At 44.3% G+C, this 19,039-nt stretch overlaps 3 protein-coding genes across 8 annotated transcripts in view; 1 reads left to right on the top strand and 2 right to left on the bottom strand.

Annotated features, from left to right (window-relative positions):
• Positions 1-12,220, top strand: part of LOC127060064 (pleckstrin homology domain-containing family F member 1-like) — a 31,278-nt gene extending 19,058 nt beyond the window's left edge. Inside the window, exon 2 of the mRNA XM_050979100.1 lies at positions 11,626-12,220. Within this exon, the coding sequence (XP_050835057.1) occupies positions 11,638-12,198 (561 nt within the window). The 5' untranslated portion in view covers positions 11,626-11,637 and the 3' untranslated portion in view covers positions 12,199-12,220. The remainder of the gene's footprint in view (positions 1-11,625) is intronic.
• LOC108962077 (protein C19orf12 homolog) overlaps positions 1-19,039 on the bottom strand; it is a 34,704-nt gene that overhangs the window by 13,822 nt on the left and 1,843 nt on the right. For 2 of the 5 annotated variants that reach the window (XM_050979104.1, XM_050979102.1), the window contains exons 2-5: positions 8,746-8,848; positions 6,949-7,095; positions 4,892-5,068; positions 1,342-2,728 (exon numbers count right to left, since the gene is read on the bottom strand). In XM_050979104.1, coding sequence (XP_050835061.1) covers positions 2,460-2,728; positions 4,892-5,068; positions 6,949-7,095; positions 8,746-8,764 — 612 coding nt within the window. In that variant the 5' untranslated portion in view covers positions 8,765-8,848 and the 3' untranslated portion in view covers positions 1,342-2,459. The other 3 variants (XM_018914541.3, XM_050979103.1, XM_050979105.1) reach the window with 3 other exon arrangements.
• Positions 1,342-18,873, bottom strand: C11H19orf12 (chromosome 11 C19orf12 homolog). Of its 2 annotated transcripts, none has more exons than XM_050979106.1 (4): positions 18,746-18,873; positions 14,548-14,724; positions 12,228-13,504; positions 1,342-1,440 (listed from the first exon to the last, which is right to left on the bottom strand). In XM_050979106.1, the coding sequence occupies exons 1-3, from the start codon at positions 18,762-18,764 to the stop codon at positions 13,242-13,244; spliced, it is 459 nt and encodes a 152-aa protein (XP_050835063.1). In that variant the 5' UTR covers positions 18,765-18,873; the 3' UTR covers positions 1,342-1,440; positions 12,228-13,241. The 2 variants fall into 2 exon arrangements, with proteins under 2 accessions (XP_050835063.1, XP_050835064.1); XM_050979107.1 differs by having other exon boundaries at positions 1,342-1,910; positions 12,698-13,504.

The raw sequence follows: 19,039 nt of genomic DNA, 5'->3' as shown, positions 1-19,039 counted from the left end.
ATAAACTGTTAGAAACTACTGAAACACAAACAACAAAATCTTTGTGGCTGCCATGCTCATTTTCCCCCAGTAATTAATATCAGGGTGTCCAAGAGGAGTGGTCATTTCCTCATTGTCTCAAGTCCAAACTCATGTGAGATGAGCATTGAGCTCATCTTTGTTCTTCCATTGCCAGCAGTGAAATGTGTTTCAGACCAGTCTGCAAACCTACTGCTACCACTTTGAAAACCTGCCACCTTCCACGGAGCTCCAAGAGCATCAAATCTGTTAAATAAAGATACAGAGAACAAACAGAATTAAATTCCTTTCTTCTGGCTCTACTCCAGTCATCTGAAAACCTCTGTAAGTTAAATTTATTGTAATGACTAAGAGCATGCTCCTCTGTGGCATAAAGCTTCTGAGGAGCAGTGGGTTTTGACATGAGCTAGGACTGCTCTGCAGAGAACTCTGAACTACTGGGACCTGAGTTCTGCTGGCATCCATCTAACACATGCCCCTTTTATACCACAGTGAAGGCTAAGAGTGTAGTTACAATTGGTTTACAATTTCTGAGGGTAATAATAAAAGGCATTTCAAAGAATACTCTTAGAGTATCACAGGAGAGCAGAGGACCAGAGTAAAATAATCTAAACTCCATCCATGCCTCTTACACTGATACAAGTGATAAAAATCAAATCACAACCTACGTTGGGGCCCACATTTATAAATACCTGTGAAATGGGGGTCATGATATTGGTGTCTGAAACCAGTGAAACTTGTAAAGGTCTGTTTAAATACTAAACACTATTAGAGATGAACTGGAACCCCCATTTTTCCTATGGCCTGCTTTACAATCAGTTGTCAGCTCTGTTCATTCTGAGTTTGAACAGCTGAGCATAGGATGCCAACTCCACCCCACTGGATCATTCAATCATCTGCCACTGCTAGCAGCGTGTTGGTTTGGAAAGACTGAATTTAATTTGTGAAATAACCAGAAAATTGCAAGTAAAAGTGACAGGATTAATAAAAAATAGTATTTTTAAGTGGACATAGTTTGTAAAATCTTTTAAAAGTTGCAGTGTGTAGAATCTGCCAAAGAAATGGAAACCCAGCTGATTTCAGGCATGGCATTATGAAACTCAGACAAGGCTAGGAGTGCCCAGTTACCATTCTTTTTCACCTCCTTCTCACATCACTGAAAAAGTGTTATTAAATGCTGAGAACAATAACTGCCCTGCATGCCACTGAATTTATCAAAGGTAAATTGCACCTGCAGAAGTAAATTAATCAAATACATACAACAACAGCTAATGAGTTTCAAGCTTTACCTTTTAACCTTATAAAAATCTCATCACACACACAAACAGATAGATCTTTATTTCAGGCAAAAAAATGAACTTGGCAGAACAGTTTCAGTTGTGTCTATACATAAAAAGAAGGCACACCTGCCCATCTTCCTACCTACAAACTTGTCTTATGAGGGCCTTCAAACCCAATGTGACCAACTGGCCAGGACACTCAGCCCCACAGCATTTGGAGCTGACAGTAACAATGCAGCTGGCACATCACCCCAGCCCAGCAGCGCTGCTGCTGCCAGCTGCTGGCTGCCACTGCAGGCCTGCCTCAGCTCCTGAAGGCTTCCTTTCGTTTGAGCAACACACAGATCAAGAGGAGGTTTCTTATTAAGATTTTAAGAAAACACAGGACCAGCTGTACAGACTCAGTCCAGAAACCAAGGCTCAAATGACAACCTTCATCCTGGGGCTCATATAAAACTGGCAGATTCAGCTCCCCATTTTTTAATGTCCCACCCTCCCATCCTAGGGCACAGGAGCCTGGTGAAAACTGAATTGAAAGTGTTCACAGTTTTGCTTTCCTGTTACTTGAAATCTTGTTTAAGTATTTGCTTCACTTCTTAATTAAAGGGATACCTCAAGAATTACAATAAAAAAGTGACAAAATATGGACTGAGTCTTTTGAGTTCACAGTAATTTACTTCCTTATAAAACTTTCCTATGCAGGGCTGAAACAAACAACAGGTAAAATTCTTCAGTGCCCCAGCTACTTTAGCACCTTGTGTGTCATTCACAGGGAAAAAAAAAATTAAAGCACTTAAACAGAGTCAAGTCTCCTAAATAAAACAAAATGACTTTGCAAATTTTCACAAGTGACACATTAGCCTAAGAGCATTCCCTTCAGCAATCTGAATTAGTCCTAGAGCAGGGCAATCCAAAATTACATAGCAAGTCAGTGTCAGGATAATGCTGTAATCTAATACTATCCTTACAAATCCACACAAAGCAAAAATGATAATAATGATAAAAATTTTAAAATCCCAAATACTAAACCCAAACACCCCAAAATTACTTAGATCAGCATATATTTGTAATTAGTACGGATGACTAGCAATTGCTGTGTTAAAGATTCACAACTATGGGAGTAAAATGCATTCCAGCATAAAAATCCTGCTCTGTAGAGGATTATTTTCTATACTTTGGTTTTGCTTTTAGCTTTTTGGTAATGAAACAGTTCAGCACTCTTAGTATCTTGTCTAGGATAGCAGAATTTGACATTGCAAGTTTAATCAGGTAAGAAGCATCACCCCTATGCCATTTTACGTTCTTGACAGCAGCCATGACTTCAGCACAGAGCTTCTTCTTCTCAGCAGCAGGCAATGCCATTAAAATCTGAGGGACTGACTTGAAATCTTTAGAAATCCTCCATCCAACGAAACCACCCACTGCTCCTCCTAGGAAACAGAATGAAACATTAGTCCTTACCAGTTAATGTTGAAGCCTGGAATTCTGTCCACAGCCTTCACCAACAATATTCCCACCTTGATTAGAAATCAACACAGAGTTGTGTATGTGTCTGCTTTACACACAGTAAACAAAGCATCAAAAAGGATTTTAAAAGCTCTTTAAAAACACAGCAATAGTAAAGAAACCCTTTGAACAATCAATACTAATAGCTTCAAGCTAGAAACCAGAACCAAAACACTCCCTGGGACTCTCCCTTAGGGTGAGCTCTACTGCTAAATAAAACCTTGCCCAAGAAAAACACCAGACCAACAGCTGCCTCAGCAGTGGCATAATCTCTTACTTGATACTCCCAGACTGGTCAGAGCTTTCTGGTTCTTTAGGAGTCACACACTGCAGTGTCCAACACACCTGAAGCCCACCTCTGCAGGTGTCAGAGACCAAGCCCATCAGACACACCCAGGCTTTCTCCTACCATGGGAACACCCCATCCTCCCCAGGTGGACAGGACATGCTGGGGCAAGTGGAAGGTCCCAGCTTATCAGGATAACAGCAGAGGGATGGATCTCCAGCTGATGTGCCTGTGCCTGCTGAGAAAGCAGCCCAGCAGCCCTGCAGGGCTGCCCTCCAGCAGCAGTGTGAGTGCAGCACAGCAAGCCACAGGGCAGCACTGCCCAGAGCACACATGGCCTGGCATGGATGGACAGATGGAATGAAGGCAGAAAGGAGAGACAGAGAGAACCCTCCCCATGGAGAGGTGGCAGAATTGACCCTGCCACCAAAATTGCCACCCCCAGAGACTGTTCCTGAAAAGTCATCTAGGCACTCACAGGGATGCAGTTTGCAGCTTTTACTCAGTTAGCAATTTTCCCCATGACAGCACAGAAATACTTGAAAGCCTCTGATGGCTGAATTCATTTTCAAGGGATTTTTATGAGAACATCAATAACTGATTTAGGGGCACTTAATGCAAAAGCCACTAGAAGCATTGATATCCAATCTCCTTGTCCATTGAGACAAGATTTGTTTCACAATCACACTTTCTTCCCCAGGCCACAAACCCACAACCCCTGCCACCCAGTCCCACACCTATCCTGGCTGTCTGAGCAAAGTGCACTTGATTGCAAGTGTCTTCTCTAACTGTTCTAAACTTATCTGGCTTATTTACCTCTCCCATTTTAAAAGTTAAATGAGAGGGTTATGATTTAGTTAAACTGTAATTGAGCTGTGGCTCATAGCTTAGTTAGTACTTATTACTCTTATTATTTATATTTATTAATGTGTACTTTCAATATAAAGTAATAGGTATACTTGTTCCAGTGCTTTCTTCAGTGGTGAACGAACATTAAGCTTGACTTGAGACAATTTGAAAGCTTAAACAAACACTTAAAAGAGAAAATGCATCTATTAATAACTTCAGTATTTCTCTCGATCTCACTCAAGAATGAAGCCACTTACATTATTACCTCTACTTCAGATTTTAAGCTTACAAATTCCTTACAAAAGCTTAATTTCCCTTCTTTGTTCCTGATAACTTCAGTCATACATTTGTCAACATATTATTCCAGCAATTAAGTTTTGTACCTGTACTAGGAATTAATGCACAGCTTCACTTTGCATTTTCTATTATCACTCCTCACAAATTAATTGCTTGTTTTTGTAACTCACCCTGACAGAGGCACACTGCAATTTACCCCAGAACCAATAAGCCTGTGAAATTCCTGCAACTGCTCACAGGACATTCAACTGCTCAACATTGTGGGCCAGGGTCCACATGCCTTCAGCAACAAGGCAGCTTTAAAACTATTCAGCTCTTAATTCCAGAGTTACAGAGGAGAAACAATTCTGTACTATTAGACTTTGACATTTCTGTAACTTTCTGTAACAAGAAGAAAAGCAAAGTGACAGAGAAGAATCCCAGCAGGAAAAACCCCAATTGATCAGGACATGGGTACCAGGAACTTTTAAAATAAAGAAATAAGGATCATTTTTAGTGAGAAATGATCCTACCCCATTATAAGGCTTATTCAGCCTCACCCCCATGGCAGCAGGAAATCTCAATCCTGAATATCCCCTTCCTTCAATCCACACCTCCTCATTTCTTCACTCAGGGATTTAACCACCCTCTTGTTCCTAAAGCAAAGCACACTTACCTATAAAAATTCCAACTGGGCCAAGCAGCATCCCCCCAGCAATGATAAATAAACTTGCCACCGATGCTCCCCGGGAAGAATGAGTGTATGCAGCTTTCAAGCCCTTCACTGTGGCAACGTGGATGAGAAGTTTCATCACATCTTCAACACTGGTTGTCACCTCTGCCTCAACAGATCCTGCAAAAGATGTCTTAATTTAAGACATTAATTTATCTTAATTTATCTTTGGACCATTGCAACCAAGACTAAACATAGCTGCTAAAGGAATTTCTGTGGAACAAAACCCATTGTAACTAGTAACTGCTCACTCTGCGCACCAGCTGAGGAAAGGGCTTCCAGGGATAAGTAAAAACAAACAAAAAAGTATTCAATGGGATTAAAAATAAAATAATACACACAAAAAAATTGCAGTTTTCTCGTTGTACCTATAATGTCAGCACTATAGAACAGATGAGCATTTGGGGTTTTTTGACCCCTAGGAAACCTCTTATCCCAGTGTGTATGCAATATTTGATCAGCCCAGGCCAACCTGTTTCAGAATATTTCTTGAACAAATCTCCTCAGTGCAAAGTGAAAGTGGAGTGGTATCTCACTATTTTGCATATTAAAAATTAATTACTGCAACAGAGAAAGCTGTCCTTTACACTAAAATGGCTGCCTGCAAATCATCCATGGCACTGCAGGATCCAAGCACTGCTGACCCTGAAGAAGGGTCTGGGTTTTTGGAAGAGACCACATATGCTCCATAGCTGCAAAGAGGCACAGCAGGAAATCCATCAAGTAGTTGATTTCTCAGTGCTTCATTCCTCTTGGCGCCAGTCTCAAGGAAAGATCCAAGTTCACCATTTTACCACTGCTGCTTTTGGGTTCTTGGCAGGCTGCTGACCCAGCAGTGGCTCAGAGTGGCAGAGTGTGTGGTCAGTGACAGCAGAGCCACACACTCTGCTCCCAGAGTTACAGATTCTCTCATTCCACAGGGCTCCAGCTCCAAGTCATGAACAAATGGCTGTCCTGCCTGTCCTAGAGCAGTGGGGAAAACCCCCAGAAGATACTGCTGGAACAGCTCCCACTGCCAGGCCTGGAAAAAGAGACAATTAAGTGCTTGTTTTTCACCTTTCTATTCAAAGGTGAGAAGCTTTCCACTCAGAGTGCCATTCAGAGCTGCCCCCAGCAGGCTGAGGTGCTGCAGGATTCACTCCCTCCTCTCAGACACTGATTTGTGCTTGAGCTTCACCTCCGTGCCATGTCTCACACTAACCCAAAGTGATGAAAACAATTTGCATCTCCTCTCTGGGCTAAATTCAGTCCATGTCCCACACAAAGCCCTCCAGGATGGAGGCTCTGCAGCATGAGTGGGACAACACATCTGGGAGAGCTGACAACCCAGGGCTCCCACTGATGGTAAGATAATCAGCTTTGCCCCCTCAAACTGAGGCAGTGCTACAATTTCCTAGAGCAATCTAATTGTACCAGATGTGCAATGATGTTTTGTGAGCAGACATGCCACACCTGCAGCACCAGTTTTTAGCACTGGGTTGAAGCTGGCTGCCCAAAGTCACCTGCACTACCATCCTCCACAGGGCCAACACTACAAGGTGTTCTCACAGTGACATGGCAAAGGTGACACAGTCCAGACAGTCATGATACACAAATAACACCAGACAACTTGCAAAGGCAACCACCATTGCTACAGCCCTTGGTCCACCTGCTCAGTTCTGCAAGCTCTCAGGCTCCGATTCCTCTTCCACCTCCACCTCTATTTTCCATTCGTTTAAAGTCTCATAGAGCAATCACCAGGTGGTAGCCGAATCTGCAGCCACCTTGTCTCCTTTGGATGCCACATCTCATAGACTTGCCCCAACTCCTTTCCATGCTCTAACACTAAAAGCAGTACTTGCATCACTCTCAAAATCTGGTGACTTTTCCCAGGGTAAAACACTACGAAGGGTGTAGTCAGTACTCTCAATGTCTTTCCTTTTCATCAAAGCTTTCCACGTAGATAAAACAAGCTGTCCTCACATAATAAGTTGGTCCCCACTGTGTCTCAAGAGGCTCACCTGTAGTCATGAATTGGGGATCGTCCAGGTTCTCAGAAGACAGCGGATACCCCTTCTCGTAGGCGTCATACTCGGACTGGGCTGTGTCTATGCCTGTACCTTCCCGTACAGCTACATCGGCCACAGTGTTGCTGTCAGCATACCTTACTTTGGAGACAAGCATGTTACACAAAATAACACCAGACAACTTGAGAAGGCTTCAGGCGTCTGCCCCTTCTATTCCCTCAACACAACCTTTTATACCCTCCACCCTACATGCCTTACATCTGTGTGCCCTCTGTACCAGTCTGTGATTGTTCACTACAGCTGGGCACTCCATGGCTCATTGCCTTCAGTGCTATTCACCTATTCTATGCAGTTGGAGCTCACTAGGGATGAGGCTTGGCCCCAGGTCCACTCCCAAATACCACAAACTGTACCTACCACACAGTGCAAAGGGGACCTGCTACCCTCGGTTTCTCTGGATAAATAAAACACTCCTCAATATCAAACTTCGAAGTGCAGTTGACTCAAAGCCAAAAAAATAGCCAGGCTATAAGCAAGGTGGTAGTAACACTGTTGGCTGGTGGTATACAAATTACTGGTGAGCAAATTAATCAGCCTCAAGATAAAGCAGAAATTTACTGGCACTCCAGAAACTGAAAGTAGTTTCTCCATACTAAATTACTGATCATTTCACTCCCCCCCAACTCCCCCAGAGGAAATTGCCACTCGCAATATTAACATTTATTTGGGCTCTTTTGGCTTGACTGAACAAGGTTCTTTGCATAGCAGAGTGGGTCCTGCTTAATTCTGGACGTGAGCATCACACTCCAAGCTCTCAAAGACTTCACAAGGAGAACTCATTTTCTCCAAACTCTTGATCTCTTTTCATATTCACTATAATTTAAGCCTGCAGAGAACATTAGTGAACACAGTACCTGAGGCACAGCAAATACAAGGATTTTTTTTAAACTGTACATACAGAGCAGTAGTGGGAGCCACTGAAACATAAACCATGTCCTAACATGTAAAGCAATCCCAGATTCCTACATTTTGCATACAGAAATGAGCTATTAGCACACAGAATTCCTTGAAAAAATTTAATTAGGAATCAAGATGATCAATCAGGCAATTTTCAGTGAGCTGGTATTTATTCAACCACACACTCCAGGCCATTAAAGGATATTTTGACAATACACTAACAAGTTGCAGCACAGAGACACCACAAAAGCATTTAACCTTCTATTAGGATAAGCAGCCCCGACCAAAAAACCAACTGTCAGCAGCCAGCCAGCTTACTCAGGAAATCAAACAAAAGGCTTATGAAGCTCTACAGCTGCAAACCTCTAACACCTGACACTCTGGTAAGGTTTTCTTAAGAAGAAAAATGCCACAGAAAGAATTAAAACAACATCATACCCAACTCGCTGAAAGTCCTGCCAATACAAATAATTGAAGAGGGTTCCCAGGTAACTCAGTGGTGTGAAGCTCATTTCAGCTGTTCCCAGGTTAACATTCCCATCTCATCAGCCTACTTCCCCCTTCACCAAATGATGACCTCAGACAAGCAAAAGCCCTTCTATCCCTGCACTCACTATCCCACTCAGAGAAAAATGAGCCTCTTCCCAATGCCCACACAGCAGACATTCCCACCAGCACCCAGCCTGCCCCAAGCTGTCCTCACTGCTCCTTACAGCTTCTCATGGAGGGGACTGAGGGAACATCTCTGCCATGGACAGATGTACACATCACAAGATCCCACCCACACAGCACATTCCAAACCCACTGGGAAGATACAGAGATAAGTCTTCTTACCTGCACCTGTCCGTATCATGGTGGACAGCAGATGGTGATGAACAAGAATGTGACAATTTCTTCTCTCTCAACTCTACAGTGACAGCTCTCTATGAACTGCAACCTTTTATAGAAATAGGAGAACAGCACTGGAGAAATTCCAAACACAAGGTACTCAGACACTCAGACAGACTAAAGAACACAACTTCACAAATAACAGTGTGCAGGGCAACATCACCTGATTGACTGAACAGGCCAGAAGTCCATCAATAATTTCAATAACAGCTGCTGGACAGGCAGGGACTCAAGATACTGAGTCCATCTGCAGAGGAGGACTATCTCATCACTGGTCCCTACACATCCTGTAAGCATGAGCAGCATCTGGCTGCTAAACCATCACTTTCTGAAAACCCTACCTTTACAGCCTGGTCTTCTCCTGTAGAGGTATTGAACACAACACACGGTGGTGATATCTTCAAAATCTCAGCTAAGCCTGAAAATTAAAGATGTTTTCCCTGACTCGATGCAAAAACAGAAAAACTCATCTCATTAAACACAGATTGGTATCCTGGTATCTCCAAATCCTGGGAAGGAATTTTTAAAGTTATCTTCTGACCACTGCAAACGAGACTAAACCCAGCGGCTAAATGAATATGAGGAGAACAAATCCCTAGTTTTTAAGGAAAAAACACAGGAAATAGTAAATGCTTTCACTTTTGAGTCTCAGAAAACCACCCCTTCCAAGAATTGCTGAAGTTTACTGGAAATGCCAATGAGATCACACGTCAGACCAGAAAAACAATGGGTTTATAACAAATTCAGAGATTCTACGGAATCAAATTCTTCAGTACATTCCTGTTTGCCTGAGCAATTCCCATGTGTGTTCAGCATCACACACAGCTCTGGGAAAAAGACAGAGCTTCACTCTGCCCCAGCTAGCAGATTGACTAAACTATCAGGTATTGTCACACGTCCCAGGTAGATGGTGACAGTGGGCGGGGCAACAGTCCCCCTCTTTCGGGGCTCCGCAAAATCCCAGCTACCAGTGGAGGCAAAACACGGAACAAAAGGCCACAGCACGGGCCTGGGGGGCACTGGGTTACTTTATTTGATGGTAAACTCCCTGAGTGCCAGGGTCCCAGGCGCTGAACTGCGGGCAAACAACAGCTTATAAAGGGCAGCAGGTATCAAGGGAGAATACAATGTTCAACTAATCAGGAGAACTGGAGGTGGAACAAAAGGCAGGAAATACAATGTCTTAACCAGTGAAGGATTTCAAGGGAGGAAAACTGCTTGGGATAGGAGGGGTTAACAACCGGATGGGTTTTTGGGGGTGGGGGGGGGGGTAATAGTTTGAAACTTGGTAGGGAAGTAGCTAAGTACCAACAGGAAAACCCACACCTGGCTCAATTGAATAACAAAGGCAGGTCTGTGTCACTCTAAAACAGGGGAAGAAAAAACCTAAAAGGACTACTAAACCACAAAGCAAACAACAAACCTGCCAAATAAAAACAAACTGCAACAAGGTATCTTCTCATTGTCCTTTTACCACAAATCAGTCAATTATTTTCACATATCAGCTCCTCCCACTTTTCTGTTACATGTTTAAACACATCCAAGCTAATTTCTGAAGGCAGGAGGGTGTCTGTGGCAATAAAGAAGCGCTTCCCTGACAGCCACACACTCTGCTCCCAGAGTTACATATTATCTCATTCCATAGGGCTTAAGCTCCAAGGAATGAACAAATACAATTCCACAATCAACAGTGTGCAAGATATCACCCGATTGATTAGACAGACCAGAAGTCCATGAATTACTTCAATAACAGCTGGTGAATGGACAGGGACTCAAGACAATCCCACCTGCAAAGGAGGACTATCTCATCACTGGTCCATACACATCCTGTAAGCACAAGCAGCATCTGGATCCTAAATCATCACTTTCTGAAAATCCTACCACTTCTCCCCATTCCCTCCAGCCTCCTTGGCAGCAGGGACCCTGGGCAAGGAGCACAGGGATACCAGAGGAGAGCAACTCTGCATGAGTGCTTCCATCAACCAGCAGCAGCAACCAGGGTACCAACACATGGCCCTGTGATGTGCCTTGTGATGGCTGAGCTACCTCTGTGCAGGAGGAAATGACTCACATTGCCATGGCCAGCTGGCCTTGGGCAGCACCCTCCAGCCTGCAGGGAGCAGGGAGAAAATCCACTGACAGGGAGCACCTCCCTTACTGCAGCCTGCCAAGAGCCAGCAGCTGCTTTCACTTCAGAGTTACCCTTACCTGGGTTTCTTGCTAGAACAAAAGCACAGCACCCTGTCAAACCCCCAGACTGTGTGAGAAGGAGGTTGCAGAGGTGTGGGAAAGATGAGTGTGCTCCATTCCACTTCCCCTTCAGCAGAGCTGACTGTTTTCAGAATGATGTGTCTTGGATTTGGAAGCACTATCAGTCCTGGGAAAATGAAGGAAAGGCTTGGCTTGTGAGAATTTATTCACATGATGAGGATGTTTTTCATTTCTTCTTTTTTTTTTACCCTTTCTGTCAAGCATGGAAGACCAGCAGGAGCAAGACATACCACAGAGTTTTCTTTTGTTCCTGCCTCACCTCTGGCCCAAAATGGAACTGTGGGAGAGTGTGTGTCTAAACACTCCCTGAGAAAGCAGATGTGCAGTCAGAAACTGTATAAACCAGTATAGCTTGGGCTGTTGCAAAATGAGGTCAAAAGTTTGAAGATTTTATTTAGAAAGGAAACAGACTAAAGCCAGGAGTGCTCAGGAGATCACCTGTAGCCTCAGACTGCTTCAGGAGCATCTCACCTGTGCACCCACTGGCTACCCACCTCCACCCTGGTGCAGATGTCTGCAGTTTCAGCACCTCCCTCTTTGTTTTCCTCTCTGCAGAGCCAGCTGGACATGATGGACCACCTTGCAAACACGGAGATCAACAGCCAGCGCATCGCTGCAGTGGAAAACTGCTTTGGGGCTTCTGGGCAGCCCTTAGCCTTGCCGGGCAGGGTGCTCCTGGGAGAAGGGATTTTAACCAAGGAATGCCGCAAGAAGCCAAAGCCTCGCATATTCTTCCTTTTCAACGACATCCTGGTCTACGGCAGCATCATCATCAACAAAAGGAAGTACAACTCCCAGCACATCATCCCCCTTGAAGACGTCACTCTGGAGACGCTGCCGGACACCCTGCAGATGAAGAACCGCTGGATGATTAAAACCTCCAAGAAGTCCTTTGTGGTGTCCGCAGCCTCCCTGACGGAGAGGAAGGAGTGGATCAGCCACCTGGAGGAGTGCATCAAGCACCTGCTGAGCAAGACGGGCCGGCAGCCCTGCAGGGAGCCCGCGGCTCCCTGGATCCCAGACAAGGCCACGGACATCTGCATGCGCTGCACGCACACCAAGTTCTCCACGCTCACCCGCAGGCACCACTGCCACAAGTGCCCCACAGTTCCACATGTCTATACATAAAAAAAAGGCACACCTGCCCATCTTCCTACCTACAAACTTGTCTTATGAGGGCCTTCAAACCCAGTGTGACCAACTGGCCAGGACACTCAGCCCCACAGCATTTGGAGCTGACAGTAACAATGCAGCTGGCACATCACCCCAGCCCAGCAGCGCTGCTGCTGCCAGCTGCTGGCTGCCACTGCAGGCCTGCCTCAGCTCCTGAAGGCTTCCTTTCGTTTGAGCAACACACAGATCAAGAGGAGGTTTCTTATTAAGATTTTAATGAAAACACAGGACCAGCTGTACAGACTCAGTCCAGAAACCAAGGCTCAAATGACAACCTTCATCCTGGGGCTCATATAAAACTGGCAGATTCAGCTCCCCATTTTTTAATGTCCCACCCTCCCATCCTAGGGCACAGGAGCCTGGTGAAAACTGAATTGAAAGGTTCACAGTTTTGCTTTCCTGTTACTTGAAATCTTGTTTAAGTATTTGCTTCACTTCTTAAATAAAAGGATACCTCAAGAATTACAATTAAAATGTGACAAAATATGGACTGAGTCTTTTGAGTTCACAGTAATTTACTTCCTTATAAAACTTTCCTATGCAGGGCTGAAACAAACAACAGGTAAAATTCTTCAGTGCCCCAGCTACTTTGGCACCTTGTGTGTCATTCACAGGGAAAAAAATTAAAGCACTTAAACAAATATAATTAATTCTCCAAAATAAAACAAAATTACTTTGAAAATTTTCACAAGTGACACATTAGCCTGAGAATATCATGATTCCCTTCAGCAATTTGAATTAGTCCTAGTGCAGGGCAATCCAAAATTACATAGCAAGTCAGTGTCAGGATAATGCAGTAATCTAATACTATCTTTACAAATTCACACAAAGCAAAATGATAATAATAAATGATAAAAATTTTAAAACCCCCAAATACCAAAACTGAACACCCCAAACTTAGATCAGCATATATTTATAATACGTACTGATAATTGGAGAAGATTCACAACTGTGGGAATAATATGCAATTCAGCATAAAAATCCTGCTCTGTAGAGGATTATTCTGCATATTTTAGTTGTGCTTTTAACTCATTGGTAAGGAAAGTGGTCAGCACTCCTAATACCTTTTCTGTGAGAGCAGAATTTGACATTACAAGAGCAATCAGCTGAGCAGCATCAGTCCAGTCTAAGTTCTTGACAACAGCCATGGCTTCAGCACAGAGCTTCTCCTTCTCAGCAGCAGGCAATTCCATTAAAATCTGAGGGACTGACTTGAACTGTCCAGAAGTCATCCATCCAAGCAATCCACCCACTGCTCCTCCTAGGAAACAGAATGAAACATTAGTCCTTACCAGTTAATGTTAAAGCCTGGAATTCTGTCCACAGCCTTCACCAACAATATTCCCACCTTGATTAGAAATCAACACAGAGTTGTGTCTTCTTTATACACAGTATTCAAAGCATCACAAAGGATTTTAAAAGCTCTTTAAAAACACAGCAATAGTAAAGAAACCCTTTGAACAATCAATACTAATAGCTTCAAGCTAGAAACCAGAACCAAAACACTCCCTGGGACTCTCCCTTAGGGTGAGCTCTACTGCTAAATAAAACCTTGCCCAAGAAAAACACCAGACCAACAGCTGCCTCAGCAGTGGCATAATCTCTTACTTGATACTCCCAGACTGGTCAGAGCTTTCTGGTTCTTTAGGAGTCACACACTGCAGTGTCCAACACGCCTGAAGTCCACCTCTGCAGGTGTCAGAGACCAAGCCCATCAGACACACCCAGGCTTTCTCCTACCATGGGAACACCCCATCCTCCCCAGGTGGACAGGACATGCTGGGCAAGTGGAAGGTCCCAGCTTATCAGGATAACAGCAGAGGGATGGATCTCCAGCTGATGTGCCTGTGCCTGCTGAGAAAGCAGCCCAGCAGCCCTGCAGGGCTGCCCTCCAGCAGCAGTGTGAGTGCAGCACAGCAATCCACAGGGCAGCACTGCCCAGAGCACACATGGCCTGGCATGGATGGACAGATGGAATGAAGGCAGAAAGGAGAGACAGAGAGAACCCTCCCCATGGAGAGGTGGCAGAATTGACCCTGCCACCAAAATTGCCACCCCCAGAGACTGTTCCTGAAAAGTCATCTAGGCACTCACAGGGATGCAGTTTGCAGCTTTTACTCAGTTAGCAATTTTCCCCATGACAGCACAGAAATACTTGAAAGCCTCCGATGGCTGAATTCATTTTCAAGGGATTTTTATGAGAACATCAATAACTGATTTAGGGGCACTTAATGCAAAAGCCACTAGAAGCATTGATGTCCAAGATTTAACCACCCTTTTGTTCCTAAAGCGAAGCACACTCACCTACAGCAATTCCAGGAGGGCCTCCCAGCATCCCCCCCACAAATGCTGATGCCCCTGTGAGCATGGCTCCCCGGCCAGATTGGGAGACAGCAGCTTTCATGCCCTTCACTGTGGCAACGTGGCTGAGCAGCGTCATCACATCATCAGCACGCACCGGCAGCCCGGCGTCTCCAAATCCTGCAAAAGATGTTTAAGTTATCTTTTGGTCACTGCAACCGAGACAAAACCTGACTGCTAAATGAATCTGGGGGGAACAAAACCCTAGTGTTTAAGGACAAACACCAGAAATACTAACTTTCTCTATTCTCAGAAAACCACCCCATGCAGCATGTGTGGAAGGTTACTGGAAATGCCAACGAGATCTCAGGTTAGACCAGAAAAAAAAAATGGGTTTATAACAAGTTCAGAGATTCTACAGAATCAAATTCTTCAGTACATTGCTGTTGGACTGAGCAATTCCCATTCATGTTCAGCATCACACACAGCTCTGGGAAAAAGACAGAGCTTCACTCTACTACTGCTAGCAGATTATAATTGACTCATCAGGTGTCTTCTCAGGACTCAGAGCACAGACGCCAGGAGAGTCTCACAAAGGAGCAAGCAGAGACACAAGAGGCCAGTTTGTGAAATGCTGTCACATGTCCTCAGCAAGGGACAGGGACGTGAGAACAAGGCTGTCCCTGATGAGAACAAGCACTCTGAGACCAAAACTTCACCTCAGTCACTTGCTGCTGCTCACTACATAAATTCTGCCCACTCTGCACACCAGCTAAGGAAAGGGCTTCCAGGAATAAGTAAAAACAAACAAAAAAGTATTCAATGGGATTAAAAATAAAATAATACACACAAAAAATTGTAGTTTTCTTGTTGTACCTGTAATGTCAGCACTATAGAACAGATGAGCATTTGGGGTTTTTTGACCCCTAGGAAACCTCTTATCCCAGTGTGTATGCAATATTTGCTCAGCCCAGGCCAACCTGTTTCAGAGTATTTCTTGAACAAATCTCCTCAGTGCAAAGTGAAAGTAGAGTGGTATCTCACTATTTTTCATATTAAAAATTAACTACTGCAACAGAAAAAGCTGTCCTTTACACTAAAATGGCTGCCTGCAAATCATCCATGGCACTGCAGGATCCAAGCACTGCTGACCCTGAAGAAGGGTCTGGGTTTTTGGAAGAGACCACATATGCTCCATAGCTGCAAAGAGGCACAGCAGGAAATCCATCAAGTAGTTGATTTCTCAGTGCTTCATTCCTCTTGGCGCCAGTCTCAAGGAAAGATCCAAGTTCACCATTTTACCACTGCTGCTTTTGGGTTCTTGGCAGGCTGCTGACCCAGCAGTGGCTCAGAGTGGCAGAGTGTGTGGTCAGTGACAGCAGAGCCACACACTCTGCTCCCAGAGTTACAGATTCTCTCATTCCACAGGGCTCCAGCTCCAAGTCATGAACAAATGGCTGCCCTGCCTGTCCTAGAGCAGTAGGGAAAACCCCCAGAAGATACTGCTGGAACAGCTCCCACTGCCAGGCCTGGAAAAAGAGACAATTAAGTGCTTGTTTTTCACCTTTCTATTCAAAGGTGAGCAGCTTTCCACTCAGAGTGCCATTCAGAGCAGCCCCCAGCAGGCTGAGGTGCTGCAGGATTCACTCCCTCCTCTCAGACACTGATTTGTGCTTGAGCTTCACCTCCGTGCCATGTCTCACACTAACCCAAAGTGATGAAAACAATTTGCATCTCCTCTCTGGGCTAAATTCAGTCCATGTCCCACACAAAGCCCTCCAGGATGGAGGCTCTGCAGCATGAGTGGGACAACACATCTGGGAGAGCTGACAACCCAGGGCTCCCACTGATGGTAAGATAATCAGCTTTGCCCCCTCAAACTGAGGCAGTGCTACAATTTCCTAGAGCAATCTAATTGTACCAGATGTGCAATGATGTTTTGTGAGCAGACATGCCCACACCTGTAGCACCAGTTTTTAGCACTGGGTTGAAGCTGGCTGCCCAAAGTCACCTGCACTACCATCCTCCACAGGGCCAACACTACAAGGTGTTCTCACAGTGACATGGCAAAGGTGACACAGTGCAAAGGTGACCTGCCAGCCTTGGTTACTCCGGATAAACAAAACACTCCTTAATAACTACCTTTAAAGAGCAGTTGACCTAAATTTAAAAAATAGCCAGACCATAAGGAAGTTGTAATCAAACTGCTGTCTGGTTGTGTATGAATTTGTGGCAAGGCAAATTTGGAACTTATCAATCATCCTTGATATAAAGCAGAAACTTACTGGGACTCCAGAAACTGAAAATAGGTTTTCCATACTAAATTACTGATCATTTCACTCCCCCCCCCAACTCCCCCAGAGGAAATTTGCACTCGCAATATTAACATTTATTTGGGCTCTTTTGGCTTGACTGAACAAGGTTCTTTGCATAGCAGAGTGGGTCCTGCTTAATTTTGGATGTGAGCATCACACTCCAAACTCTCAAAGATTTCACAAGGAGCACTCATTTTCTCCAAACTCTTATAGGTATTTCTATGATCTCTTGTCATACTCACTATAATTTAAGTCCTGCATAGAACATTAGTGAACACAGTACCTGACAGACCACATAAGGTTGGCTATTTTTTTTAAACTGTACATACAGAGCAGTAGTGGGAGCCACTGAAACATAAACCATGTCCTAACATGTAAAGCAATCCCAGATTCCTACATTTGGCACATAGAATTATGAACTCTTTGAAAAAATTCAATTAAGAATCAAGATGATTAATCAGGTAAATTTCAGTGAGCTGGTATTTATTCAACCACACACTCCAGGCCATTAAAGGATATTTTGACAATACACTAACAAGTTGCATCACAGAGACACCACAAAGCATTTAACCTGCTATTAGGATAAGCAGCCCCTACCAAAAAACCAATTTAAATAACTGTCAGCAGCCAGCCAGCTTACTCAGGAAATCAAACAAAAGGCTTATAAAGCTCTACAGCTGCAAACCTCTAACATCTCACACACTGGTGAGGTCTGTGAGAAGCCAACTGCAAAAATGTGGAGCACAAAGTTGCATCTGACATCAACCTACTGATCAGAATCACAAACAAGGAGAAGAGGAAGAAAGGCATGTTGCAGAGTTCCACTGGTGCTACAAAGGACTAAGGATCCTACCCCAGAACAGCACAGAAGGAGCTGTAAACTTTGTGTGTTAGAGGTACTATCACATGATAGCCAAAAACATTTAGAAACTCTGATGGTGTAACTGACTAGTAACTTAATGCGCAGTTTGATTCTAGGAACAAATTGTTCCCTACTGAATTCACCCAGACATTAGGAAACATCACAATTGTAAACCACTGGCTTTGGTCTAATGAAGGATAGAAATGTCAACATCCATAAAACTGTGTGCAGCTTTCAAAGGTGCTAAGTCCCCACAGCTCCTACTGATTTCACGTGGTACTGAGAATCTTCCAACACCTCAAGGGAAAAACAAACCCAAGAGTTCCAGAACATGAAGCTGCTAAGAAACCAAGCTCTGTTGTGCAATGTTTTTATTGAACTGCAGTTTGATGGCTGCTCTCCTGGTGTCTTTGTGGTCTCCCCAGATACTGATCCCAAGTCTTAGATTCTGTACTTCAGCTGATGCTCCCTCCCTCACTTCCACCCCAAAGACAGGAGAAAAAAGTGAGCAATGCTCCTGCTCTTCCTATCTAAAGAGATCATATTCCAACATCTCAACTTTGAACCTATAGCCAGAAGGTTTTCTTAAGAAGAAAAACGCCACAGAAAGAATTAAAACAACATCATACCCAATTCACTGAAAGTCCTGCCAATACAAATAACTGACAAGGGTTTGCAGGGTAACTCAGTGGTGTGAAGCTCATTTCAGCTGTTCCCAGGTTAATATTCCTATCTCATCAGCCTACTTCCCCCTTCACCAAATGATGACCTCAGACAAGCAAAAGCCCTTCTATCCCTGCACTCACTATCCCACTCAGAGAAAAAGGAGCCTCTTCCCAATGCCCACACAGCAGACATTCCCACCAGCACCCAGCCTGCCCCAAGCTGTCCTCACTGCTCCTTACAGCTTCTCATGGAGGGAACTGAGGGAACATCTCTGCCACGGGCATGTACACAGCACAAGATCCCACCCCCACAGCACATTCCAAACCCACTAGGAAGATACAGAGATAAGTCTTCTTACCTGTGCCTGTCCGTATCATGGTGGACAGCAGATGGTGATGAACAAGAATGTGACAATTTCTTCTCTCTCAACTCTACAGTGACAGCTCTCTATGAACTGCAACCTTTTATAGAAATAGGAGAACAGCACTGGAGAAATTCCAAACACAAGGTACTCAGACACTCAGACAGACTAAAGAACACAACTTCACAAACAACAGTGTGCAGGACAACATCACCTGATTGACTGAACAGGCCAGAAGTCCATCAATAATTTCAATAACAGCTGCTGGACAGGCAGGGACTCAAGATACTG

This window comes from Serinus canaria, chromosome 11 (genome assembly GCF_022539315.1).
Source record: "Serinus canaria isolate serCan28SL12 chromosome 11, serCan2020, whole genome shotgun sequence".
Classification (NCBI taxonomy): domain Eukaryota; kingdom Metazoa; phylum Chordata; class Aves; order Passeriformes; family Fringillidae; genus Serinus; species Serinus canaria.
This window is presented reverse-complemented; position numbering and strand designations above follow the sequence as displayed.

What these genes read in the sequence shown, in the direction of transcription:
- C11H19orf12 (XM_050979106.1), bottom strand. An exon ending in CCCTCCTGGAATTGCTGTAG is followed by an intron (nt 13,505 to 14,547) that starts GTGAGTGTGCTT and finishes TCTGTTTCCTAG; the next exon opens with GAGGAGCAGTGGGTGGATTG.